The sequence below is a fragment of the Gavialis gangeticus genome, unplaced genomic scaffold (genome assembly GCF_001723915.1).
Source record: "Gavialis gangeticus isolate Ggan-Ray unplaced genomic scaffold, GavGan_comp1, whole genome shotgun sequence".
Classification (NCBI taxonomy): domain Eukaryota; kingdom Metazoa; phylum Chordata; order Crocodylia; family Gavialidae; genus Gavialis; species Gavialis gangeticus.
In genome coordinates, this window is record NW_017728984.1 from 82040 (window position 1) to 93755 (window position 11716).

Consider the following 11716-nt stretch of genomic DNA (forward strand, 5'->3'; position numbering starts at 1 on the left):
ATTAAAGTGCACCCTCCCTGCTCCACTGCAGCATGTGTGTAAATGCCCCAAGTGCCCAAACCCCAGGTCACAAGAGCCAGCTTCAGTCATGGCCTGCATGTAGGCCCAACTAGGCAGCTTCCTTTTGCCTTGTAGCAGAATGAGACAGTCTTCACCTTTCTCCCCACCTTTCAGCTAGATGCTCGCCCATGTATTGCAACCCAAGAGGCATCTTTGCTGCTCCCACAAACATATGCCTCTGCCCATGCAGTGAGTCCTGTATGCTGCCAGAAGAGCCAGATCCCAAGGATGCATAGATCTGTCTGTACTTCACCTTGTTACCTGCGCAGTGGATGCTGGAGGCTCCATTGTACCCATTACAGGCTAAATGGGAAGAGAGAGGACCCCAACTTTGCTGTCTCTGGTTTGGCTTGCATCATTATATGACTAACCTCAAGCTGTGGGAACTTGCCCAGATGGAGCATTTCAGAGGAATTTCAGATATTTATGTTGAACAGACTAGAGACCCTCTGCCCTGACACTGTCTTACTAAGGCTTCTGCAAAACCTTGGTTCAACAAGGCCTCAGCTTCTAGCAGGTCCCCCTCCCCCTGCAATTCCCCTCCTGGGGCTAAGTTCAGCATGGCACATTCTCCTTGCAGCTTGGCCAGTGGGAATATTCTTTGAGATTGCCCTGGCAAAACTGGTATTCATAGACCTCAGCGTAAGAAACGCATCCAGCCAAGGCAAACCCTAGACATGGCAGCATTTCCCCTTTGTTACTAGCAGCAGAAAGTTTAAGGTGGCAGAGGAGCCTATACTGGTGTGTATCTCAATGAACAAATGGCACAAAGGAGGGACCTTGCCCGTTATATAATGGCAAGTGGAACGGTACCTGCAACTTTGATGTTCCCAATCCTGGTTCTGTGCAGAGGTGAATGCTGCTATACTAGTGTTTCTGGATTGCCTCCTACCTCTGATACCTGATGCTGGCTCCTTCCCAATTCTCTGTCATAGAAGCTTTTAAAATATGAACAAGTTCCACCACATTCATTCCTCAAGAGCCATTGGTGCTCCTTGTCATGGTGCTTATGCAATGCAGCAGGAAGAAACGCAAAGTAAACACCTGCTTATTAAATAGGCAGATAATACTTCTTGTCCACATATTTTGTAGAGGAGGTCAGACAGAGCTGGTCCTCAGTCCTTGGAGACAAAAGTGAAGTGGATGAAGAGGCTATTGCTTTCTGTCCCTAGAAAAGGTAATGGGTCTCTAAAAGCAGGGGCTGGAATTAGTGGGATTGAGTAAGTGGGGGAAAAGGGCTGGTGTCAAGTCCCTGCCCTGTTCTAAATGCATCACCTGATGCAGGGCAGGTGCAAATATGTCCATCCCCTTTAATTCTGGTAGAGTGAAAGATACTTATACCAGGTGTGATTACGATCTATTGAGGTTTCTGAAATTATTGGAAGAGAAGCTACAGTGTCTTTCTCCACCAGGTAAACACTTCATTTTGTGTTTAAGTGAGCAATGGCAGAAAGAGTGACAATAAAAGACTGAGTAGGGGATGGAAGGTATCAACAGCATGTGTGAGACCATTGCTAGCTACAGTATCTACACTTGCAAAGGAAATTTAAAAATTGGAAAAGGTTCAGAAAAGATCTACAAGAATGATTCAAAGTATAAGAAATGTATTTTATAGTATAATATTTCTGAAAATCTATTTAGTTTATCTAAGAGTTTGTTAATTTCTGAAAATTATTGCTGCAAACCTATTATATGACGTTTGTCTTGTGCTCTAGGGAATAGATCAGTGAGGTCCAGGTCAGTTCCTGGTGGGATGGGTAGCTATGTGGTGAAAGGCTTCTGTTACTAGTTCTACCAGTCCCAGCAGGAAAGCATAGGGCAGGGCACTTCCTTTCTGTGCTCTAGAGAAGGTAGAGGCAGGCTGTAGGGAAAGTTCACCTTGCTGCTTCATGGGTTGCCCCCATACAATAACTAACAAAGAAGTTCAATCTCCAAAGCTGTCAAAATGGCATCACATTCTAGTGTTACATCCACATAATGAGAAAAACCTAGAAATGCTGGAGGGCCACCCCAACTTAGCAAAAGTTTCTAGCCTATGAGATACTCAGGCAATCTCTGAAAGACCTCAAAAGTATAATTTAAAGCAGGGGTGGGCAATTATTTGGGGCCAAGGGCCACATAGGGAATTTTGATGAGCTTTTGGTACCTGGGTCAGCGCCTACCCCCCCCAACAACTCACCAAAGCCCCTATCAGGTTTTGGAAGCAGGGGGAACAGTGTTCAGGAGCAGGAGGCTGGGATAATGGGGCCAGGTCATGGGGTGATTACAGCTCAGGGCCATGGCCCAGGTTGAGCTGCAATCCACTCCCTGCACACCCTGCCCTATGTGGGGGAAGTGTGTGTATGGCGTGCATGTGTGGGGGGGTGATGCCTGGGCACTAGGTCCCAGGAGCCAGTCAGGGGGGAGGGGGGGAGGGGGAGGCAGGAGATACATACATCAGATCTCACCCAGGTGGTGCAGTCCGCGGCTGCCCCCATGGCACTATAAATGGGGCTGAGCCTTGCCTGGGTAGCCTGCACCGCACTCCAGCCCATGCCTGCTGGCCCAGCCCCAACCCCAACCCCAGCCCCAGCCAACATGCAGCTTCTGGCGGGGCTGTTTCTAGTGTGGCTGCAGCTAGCCAGGTGCTGCTCTGCTCCCCTCACCTCCAGTGGTGGCTCCCCCTCCCACTTCTCCCCCACTGCACTGCTCCGGACAGAGGGGGAAGCTTCAGCTGGGCAGCTCCCACTGGAGGCGAGAAGAACAGAGCGGCACTGGGAACAGCCCTGCCAGAAGCTGCACGTGCTGCTCGGGGCCCAGGCCAGCTGGCATGGGTGGGAGCATGGCATGGGCTGGTCCAGTGGGAGCCAGTGAGACTTGACCCCATGCAGAGTGTCACAGAGGCAGCTGCAGGCTGGATCCGGCCTGCCAACTAACTGGATCCAGCCCACGGGCCATGTTTTACCATCCCCTAGTTTAAAGTCTGCCTAGCTGCCTCACTGCATGTTTGTCACTGTATTTGACTGCCCTGGGTAATATTTTTGCCTGCTCTCCATTCTTTCCTCTGACCTGGCTTTACTTTTTTTGCTGTATCTGACTTTTCCAGCAGTAAGGGAGCAACTACCTTCCAGCTGACATGCAGTGCTCTTTGAACTGCACAGGTTATGAATTCTTAGCCTGGGAGTTCATGTCACATATGAACTGTACACCTGTTGCCACTGAAACCTGGAGGTCACTCTATGACAGATGTTAAATTTCCTATAAAGAACTTATTATATCCATCATCTGGCACGAGGAGGCTCAACCAGTCCCAGCTATGAACCAACTAATTTCCCCATAATATTTTACATTTGGATATTGTTGCTTCTAACAGATGAGAATTCACCCCAAGTGAGCTTCTTATAATGAACCTTCTTACAAGAAGAGATTAATTAAAAGCTTAATATTTATTGCATGCAGTTTAGGGATGTTGTCCAAATACTAACTCACAGCTGTGGTTTCTTTCCACTGTGTAATTCTGAATGGCTGAGGGCTTCTGTTTTGCATAACTGAAATATAGTATTTAACTGTAACTGTATAGTATGCAAGCCCAAACCTACTGATAGCCACTTAGAGCGTTTGGTATAATAACAGTACTGCTAATTATCAGTAACTAAAGAATGATTGCACTGATGTTGTGTTGTGATGGGCTACCATCAACCTCTCCTTTCTGATGACTGCTGTCCTCAGAAATCTTCCCCACATGCCCACCACTGCTTCTGGTCCTTCCTTGTTGGCTCCCTTTACCTGGTACAAGGCACAGCTTAATACAGATCTGAATTCCACTTGGTGGGAGGAGGTGGAGAGATCCACACTTTCCATTAGGAACCAACCACAACCAAGGAGGTATTGAGAAGAAAGGTTGAGTGAGGGTCTGGGCATGTAGGCATGGAATTTGTTGCAATTTTGTGCATCTATTGAATCTGTGCCAATTAAAAGAGAGGGAACTATTGTGGCCAATCTGAGTTCAAGGGAGAGACAATGAGGAGCCTATAATAACGCTTGGATGTTCTCTCAGGTAATCTAGACTAACCAATGCTGTTGTCACTGCTACTTGTTAGCACCCACCTTTTCTCTTTAACATAGCTGGGGAGTGCATGTGGTTGACCCAACAGAGATGTCTGAGACTCCAACCGGCAAGGAAAATCCCCCTGGAGAGTGCCCTGTGTGCTACGAAAAATTCCACGCTCTGAAGACTGCCCACCGGAAGCTGACCTGTGGACACGCCTTCTGCCATGACTGTCTGGTGAAGTACCTGCTGTCCTCCAAACCGGAGGGCCAGATCCAGAACTGCATCATCTGTCCCATCTGTCGCTATGTGACTTTCCTTTACAAGAAGAAAGACCACTGGCCTCCCCAGGATCCGGAATTGTCTCTCTCCCCCACATCTTTGCTCCATTCAGTAATATCAGGGTCAGACAACACCTTGGTGGTCCCCAGCCATTTTGTGATGCCTTTGCAGAGCTATGCAACATATCACAATAGGAGTAGCATCCTCTCAGACTCCATGAGTATGAAGGATGGCCTGTTTCAAGAGGTGCACATTTTTGTGATCAGTGATCATGGGATGCCATTGGTTGAAGATAATTGTAGCTTGGTCATTAGACGGGGCAGAGCAGAAACCCAACAGTCGGTGTCATCCAGAAGTTCTGTGGGGATAAAGTGCTACCAGTCACCCATTGTACTGGCTGTTTTCCTCATCTCTATAGTTGCCCTTTTAGCAGCAGTGCTCCCTTGGGTCTTACTGGTGAAGAGGAGCTCATGAGCAGGAGTGGGAAATCCTGAAAATATGACCCACATGGAGCAGTGTACCAAAAGCAACTTGCCACTTGCAGAAATACTCCACACTCCCAAGATGAATACCACTTCTTCTGCACAGGGCTCATCATGTTGTGACACATCCTCAGATTGTCTGCCAGAAGGAAATCCCACAGATAGCTACAATGTAAATGTATAGAGGCTTGAGAGCCAGTGGCTAGATGGGAGACATCTTCTGAAAGCCCAGCTTCTGGAAGAAATGATGCCTGTGATTCCACAGGTGTTGCTTTTCCTTTTGACTCGGGGCCAAACTCTACCCTTGTTGGGGCACATCCCTGTTTGCACTACACAAATGGCTTTGTTGGCAATGAGGCAGTTAGGAGGCACCATCTCAAAACTAAGATGAGACATGCAGGGCATGGCTGCTTGTGGTCACAGGATAAATTCCTTCATGCACTGAGTTGCAAAAGAGAATCCTACTTACTGAGAAATACTCCAGTCAGCTCCTGAGACAGGAGGCAGGGCAGCACCTTTTGTAATAGTTCCTTTTGCCTAATCTGTATTTGACACAAAATGTTGCTATACAAGTGTTCCGGGTCTTGAGTGTGAATACCTGGTCAATTAAACACATTTAGTGAAATGAGGTAGATGGAGTTTGTCTGGAATGGGTGTTTGCCCAGTGTCCTTGAGGGGGCAGAGCTCAGCTACGATGTTGGCCCATAGCGGCTCTGTGCATTAATAATGGGTAAAATGCATGGTGAGAGTTGGAGATTTTACAAACTCCGTGTTGGTTTCCAGATTACTTAAAGAGCATAACATGATTTCCCCGGAATACAAACTCTTGGCTTTTTTTCTTTCCAAAGATTGATTGTGTTTTGTTTTTTTAAAGACAGTTCTCTGCTGCGAGCCATCCTATACCACTGCTCAGAATTGCCTGTCCCACCCAGCACTGGATTGGCACAAGGGGATCCTTTTCTGCCTATTGGTGAAAGGAAACCCTCTATCCCCAAACTGGGACAAAGGGAGCTTACTTTGTTGGACAAGGCCCTGAAATAAAGAGAGTGCATGCCTGTCTCTTTGCGAGAATATCACTTCATCAGAAAGCTAAACCTAAGCTTAACTAGCATTCAGATTCAGGTAATGGTAATGCAAAAACATACTCATGCCTGGGAGGATGAGTATAAGCTGGACCCCAGGAAATCTGAACTCTTGTTCGGTTCTTCCAGCAGTTCAGGTCCATGATTCTCCACTATCCCCAGGTTTACATAATCTATATTCAATAATTTATACACAATCATTAATGACATGCATCTCTCTACAACCTGACTGGGTATATGGTAATAAAAGGAGCTGATTATGAAGACCCCCTTCTCAGCAAAATGAAGAATTAATGACAAATATTTAACAACCATTTATCAAGGATGGCCTCAGAGGTTATCAATTAGGTTTTCACTCTTAATGGTCCATTCACTAGGTAGCTCCACAGAGCCCCATGTGTTATGCTCCTTGTTGTGTGTTGGACTATAGTCACACAAACAAAGCCTCTGAAACCTGCTATCGTAAAGAACAGCACTCACTGTAAGAGTGGGCTAGTCTCAATGAGCAGAACAGAACAAGGAGCAATGGTCTCAAGTTGTAGCAAGGGAAATTTAGGTTGGATATTAGGAAAAATCTCTCTCACTAGGAGAGTGGTGAACCACTGGAATGGGTTACCTAGAGAGAGGGTAGGTAGACAAGCTTCTTTGGGTGAATATGATATCTTTTATTAGACCAACTTAAATAGTTGGAAAAAAATTTTATAGCAAGCTTTTGGGTTTAAAAACCCTTCATCAGGCTGAGAAAGTCTGTGCAGTTGGTGTGTGCTCTTCCTGGATGGAATGAAAAGTAACGACTCCAGAGGCTGGGTGGCATGCATGCAAGACGGGCACTCAGTGATGATGTAAACTGAGGAGTCAGTGGGTGAGAGACAGGCTGGGGGGGAGGGGAGGAGAAGAGGGATGAATGTACCAGTTAGATAGTGGAGAGGTACCTGGGGAGTCAGCTGTCAGGCAGGTTATAATGTGCCATAAATCCAGTGCCTATATTTAGTCCATGATTTTTTGTATCCAGGAGGCTGATGAAGTGGAGTTCATGGGCTTGTCTCTGAGAAGTGTTTTGTAAGTTTCCTTTGAGGATCAGGACTGAGAGCTTGGAGAGAGCGGTTGTCTTGTGAGGAATGTGCCCCCGCGAGTAGTTGGGTATTCTTGTCTTGGATAGATTTCTGGTGCTGGTTCATTCTGGCGCGCAGTTCTTGTTTGGTCTCTCCTACCTATTTTCCATCAGGGCATTTGGTGCACTGGGTGAAATGAGTGCTTGCCCCCCATGCAGTGTGGGGCAGTGGGGGGTAGTGGGGATTGCCCCCTGCCCAGCAGCACCCGGTGAGCACTGGGGCTTTTCTTTAAAGTACCAAGCTGGGGTGGAGGGGGGGGCAGCCATGGGGGGGCTGGGGAAGCAGGGGAGGGTCAAGGGAGCTGGCAGAAGTCCCCCCATGGTCCCCTCCCCCAGCCCCCCCTCAGTACTTACCAGCTCAGAGTCACCTGCAGCTCTCTGCTGCAGCCACTGGGGACTGCCCGAATCATCAAAGCTTTGCTGAAGATTCAGAGAGCTTTGAATTGATTCAGACCTTTAAATTGGTCCCCTGATTCAATTTGGATTTGGATCCTGTTCAGCAGGAGGGTCACAAGATTCGGCCACCGAATCAGGCCACCACCCGAAGCTTCACACAGCCCCCAGCTGTGGGGGAGCACCATGCACTGCAGTGACTGGGATCCCTATTGGCTGATGAGGCTCCCACCTGCAGAGGCACAAAAGCTCACAGCTGATCCAGGCTCCCAGCCAGGCAGCATACCATGCACTTTGGGTCCCATCAGCTGATCTTGGCTCCTCCGCCTGGGAGCTTTCTACATAGTTTGAGGCCTGGTGCAATCCCTGGAGCTGGCAGATGATCAGTTAAGTATTGGCTGGATTGGTACAATACTGAAGCTCGAACTGGCCTCAGTCTGAGCCCTGGTTAAGCTCTCAACAATGACAGATTATCAACTATCTTTGGCTGAATTGGAACTGCACCAGGGCTCCAGCTGACCCTGGAGCTGGCCAATGATCAGCTGATCATCAGCTGATATGGACCACACTAGGGTGGGTTTGTATAGGTCCTCATCCTGCCAAATGTTCAATTTAAAGTATAATGGCAAACAACCACAAAATTATTACACATATTTTGCAGAATAATGTTGTAGTTTATCACCCATTCAATTGTGCTATTACTGTATCTACCCAATCCAAGGTACCTTTGAATTTATGACTACCCCTTCAATAATTAGATTCTATACATGGAAAATAATAAATTTGTTATAATTTTCTATGTATAGAATTTAACTATTGGAGGGTCATCTTAAATTTGTCTGTCCCCCCCACCCTTTTTCTCCCCTGCTGCAGTAGAGAAAGCAGTGGTGGAGGGCAAGGGGCCAGACCCCTGTACCTTGCCCCCTCACCCCCTGCCATTTGCTCCCCCAATCCCCCCCCCATGCCTGTGTCTGCCTTCTGCCTCTTTCTCCAATTTTCCTGCCTGTGCCAGTGCCAGTGCCAGTGCCAGTGCCTGCCCCATAGCTGCCTGCCTCCCTCCTCACAGCCAGGTTGGGGCCAGAGCCAGAGCTAAAGGTAAGCAGTGTGGGAGGTAGGCAGTAGTGGGGAAAGCTGCCCCATGCTCCCTGCAAGCTACACACTGTGTGTCTCTCCCGTGCACCTCTCACCTACCATATGGTTTCCCCATATACCCTCGCCCCAAAACATGTGGTCTCCCTCACCCCGCAGCTTCACCAGCTGCCTCAGCCCCAGGCAAGCTGAGCCACCACCTACCCTGGGCCAGTACTTGAATCTAAGATGAGAGTTTTCCACCCTCATATTGACTGGGGTGAAAAACCGTGTCTTGGATTCAAGTCAATACAGTAATTGCCGGAATGTGTGGCCAGGTTACTATTTAAGACACAATTAACTGGTCAGTTGTGTCTTATGTGTAATGTCTGCCAGGGGCCCAAAGTGCCCTATCTTCTGCCTGACTTAAGACAAACACAGCTACCAACCTCTGTATTCTGCAGTTTATACATATGCCACGGATGGAGCTGGACAATTTAGGTACATCTCTTTCTGGTACTGGCACACTGCTTATACCAGGGCTCATCGCATTACAGGGAAACTTACTTTAACTATTGCCAGCTCTTTTCTGGTGACATATGTCTGTGGTGGGGGCAGGGTTTGATTTGCTATTACAGGGTTTCATGTTTGGCCTTGATTTGCCTGAACCATATCTGTCAGATGCTGAATCCAAAACACCCTCCCTATGCTGGTATACGTCAATTGCTAGGAAGGTCAGAGACCAAAGTGGGTATCTTACACCAACTGTTGATCTATTTGTTAGGAACACAGACATATCAGAAAGATGTCACAATTCCAGGTAAGTTCTCTATTATATGCTTATCTAATATAGAGCTAACTGAAAGATTTCTCCATGGTCATTGCCTTGCACAGGTAATCCAAAAACTTTGTGGAGACTGTTGGGGACAACTTCATAGTACGAGTGTTAGAGAGATTAACTAGAAGCCGTGGTCTTCTTGCTCTGGTGCTCACAAAAAGAGAAGAAGTGGTGGGGAACATAGAGCAGAGGAGTAAGGGCCCTGGACTTCAGAAAAGCAACAAAAATGGTTAGAGGGCTGGAGCACACGACTTCTGAGGAGAGGCTGAGGGAACTGGGCTTATTTAGTCTGGAGATGAGAAGACTGAAGAGAGATTTGATAGCAGCCTTCAACTACCTGCAGGCGGTTCCAGAGAGGATGGAGCTGGACTGTTCTCAGTGGTGGCAGATGACAGAACAAGGAGCAGTGGTCTCAAGTTGCAAAAATGGGAACTTTATGTTGAATATTAGGAAAAGCTCTCTTACATGGAGGGTAGTAAAGCAGTGGGGCAGGCTACCCAGAGAGGTCGTGGAGTCTCCATCCTTGGAGGTTTTTAAGACCAAGCTAGACAAAGCTTTGGCTGAGATGATCTAGTTGGGGATAGTTTCATAGTTTCTAGGGTCAGAAGGGACCTGAGCAGATCATCGAGTCCGACCCCCTGCCATGGCAGGAAAGAGTACTGGGGTCAAATGATGTTCCTGCTTTGGGCAGGGGGTTGGACTAGATCGCCTGAGGTCCCTTCCAACCCTCATTTTCTATGATTCTTTGATTCTGTGGTCATCTGTGGGCCACTGTGGCCAACCCAAGCACCCACAGGTCAGTTGGGCTGACCCGAGAACCCACAATTACTTGAACCAAAGCAAGGACCCGCAAATCAGTCAGGCCAACATGAGTAACCACAGGTCAGTTGGCCAGAACCGAACACCCACAAGTACATCAGGCCAACCTGAGCACCTGCCAGTCAGTAGGACTAACCCAAACACTTGCGCGGCATCTGGGTAGACCCAAACACTGACAGGTCAGTCAAGACAACCCGAGCCCTTGTGGGTGAGCAGACCTCAGCATCCATGGAACCATCAGGCCAAGGCAAGCACCTAAGGGTCATTTGGGCTGACCCAAACACCTGCTGGTCAGTTGGGCCAAAGCAAGCAGCTGAAAGTCAATTGAGCAGACCAGAGAACCTGTGTGCCAGCTGGGTTGATCCGAGCACCCATGGGTCACTAAGGCTGACCCAAACACCTGCAGGTCATATTATATACTATAGTATATATGTGCCCAGGCTGACACACTGGCCCAGGGAGACTCAAACGGGGAACCTGAACACAGAAGCATCTAAAAAATGAAGGGCCCTGTTTTGGAAATTGGGGTCTAACCCCTCCATGCCTCAGTGTCCCTAGAATAATAATGGTCACACTTTACTGTCCAAGAGGAGTGAGGAAGTATGAGGCAGTGTCTGAAGGACAGCTGCTCCCAGGGTCCAGAACAGGTGCAGGAATGGAGAGCAGAGGGGAGGTGATCACAACTTGACACACAGCTGCTCCATGTGCATCTAGCTCCCCTGCACAGCCACCAGTACTCCCCAGATGGGTCTCTACCACAGGGCCCCATCCCCCTGTGAACATCCGGTACAGCCACAAAGGGCAGGTTATTAGCCAGTGTTTATAAAAGAAAGGCAGGGACTCTAGGTCTGCCCTTGCAGGCAGGTCACTTCTTGCATGGTCCCTTGCAGTAGTTTCTATGGGTACTCCTGGTGTCACCTCACAAACCAGCACAGAGGTGTAGCTCTTGGAGCCAATGTCACCCCCTACCACGGCCTTGGTCCCATACTGTGGGGGATACCCTGCTACACGGAGTTGTTCTGATTCTTTCAAGCTGGTCAGAGCCTCAGAAGCAAGTCTAGAGTGTTCAGCAGGAGGGTTGCAAGTAAAATCCCCCCCATTGTACTGGGAGCACCAAAGCTTCCTCCTCCTACTCTTGTCCTGCAGCAACCAGTGGGCGCTGAGGCAGTGATGTTGTGTTGGATATGGGGACCCTCTCCTAGGTCAGTGGCAGGAAGTGGCAATAGGTGGGGTGAAGTGGGGTGGGCGGGAGAGAAGTTTGGTTTGTTATATTGTCTTTTTATGTTCATCATTTTTGTCTGGTATTGTGAGCTCCTGTCATTTCTAATGACTTGTACCTCCTGGTTCTACTGGAGCCTCCAGGTCTGAGCATCGCTCTGCATTGCACCTAGTCATCGTGTGCAGAGGCTGTGTGCAGGCCACGGCTGCCCCCCAGCAGCTGCTGCACGTGGTGCTCTAATATAAGCATTAGGGCTTGAGAATGGGTGCTGGGGAGGACCTGGCAGGGTCAGGGGGTCACACTGGGGTCATAGATGTTTCTCCGGGGGGGGGGGG

At 48.5% G+C, this 11716-nt stretch overlaps 1 protein-coding gene across 1 annotated transcript; it reads left to right on the forward strand.

Moving 5' to 3' along the window:
- Nucleotides 1–4159: 4159 nt before the first annotated feature.
- RNF222 (ring finger protein 222) lies at nucleotides 4160–5549 on the forward strand. The gene has a single exon (XM_019513647.1). It carries the CDS (start codon nucleotides 4196–4198, stop codon nucleotides 4841–4843), a length of 648 nt encoding a protein of 215 aa, XP_019369192.1. The 5' UTR covers nucleotides 4160–4195; the 3' UTR covers nucleotides 4844–5549.
- Nucleotides 5550–11716: the final 6167 nt, after the last annotated feature.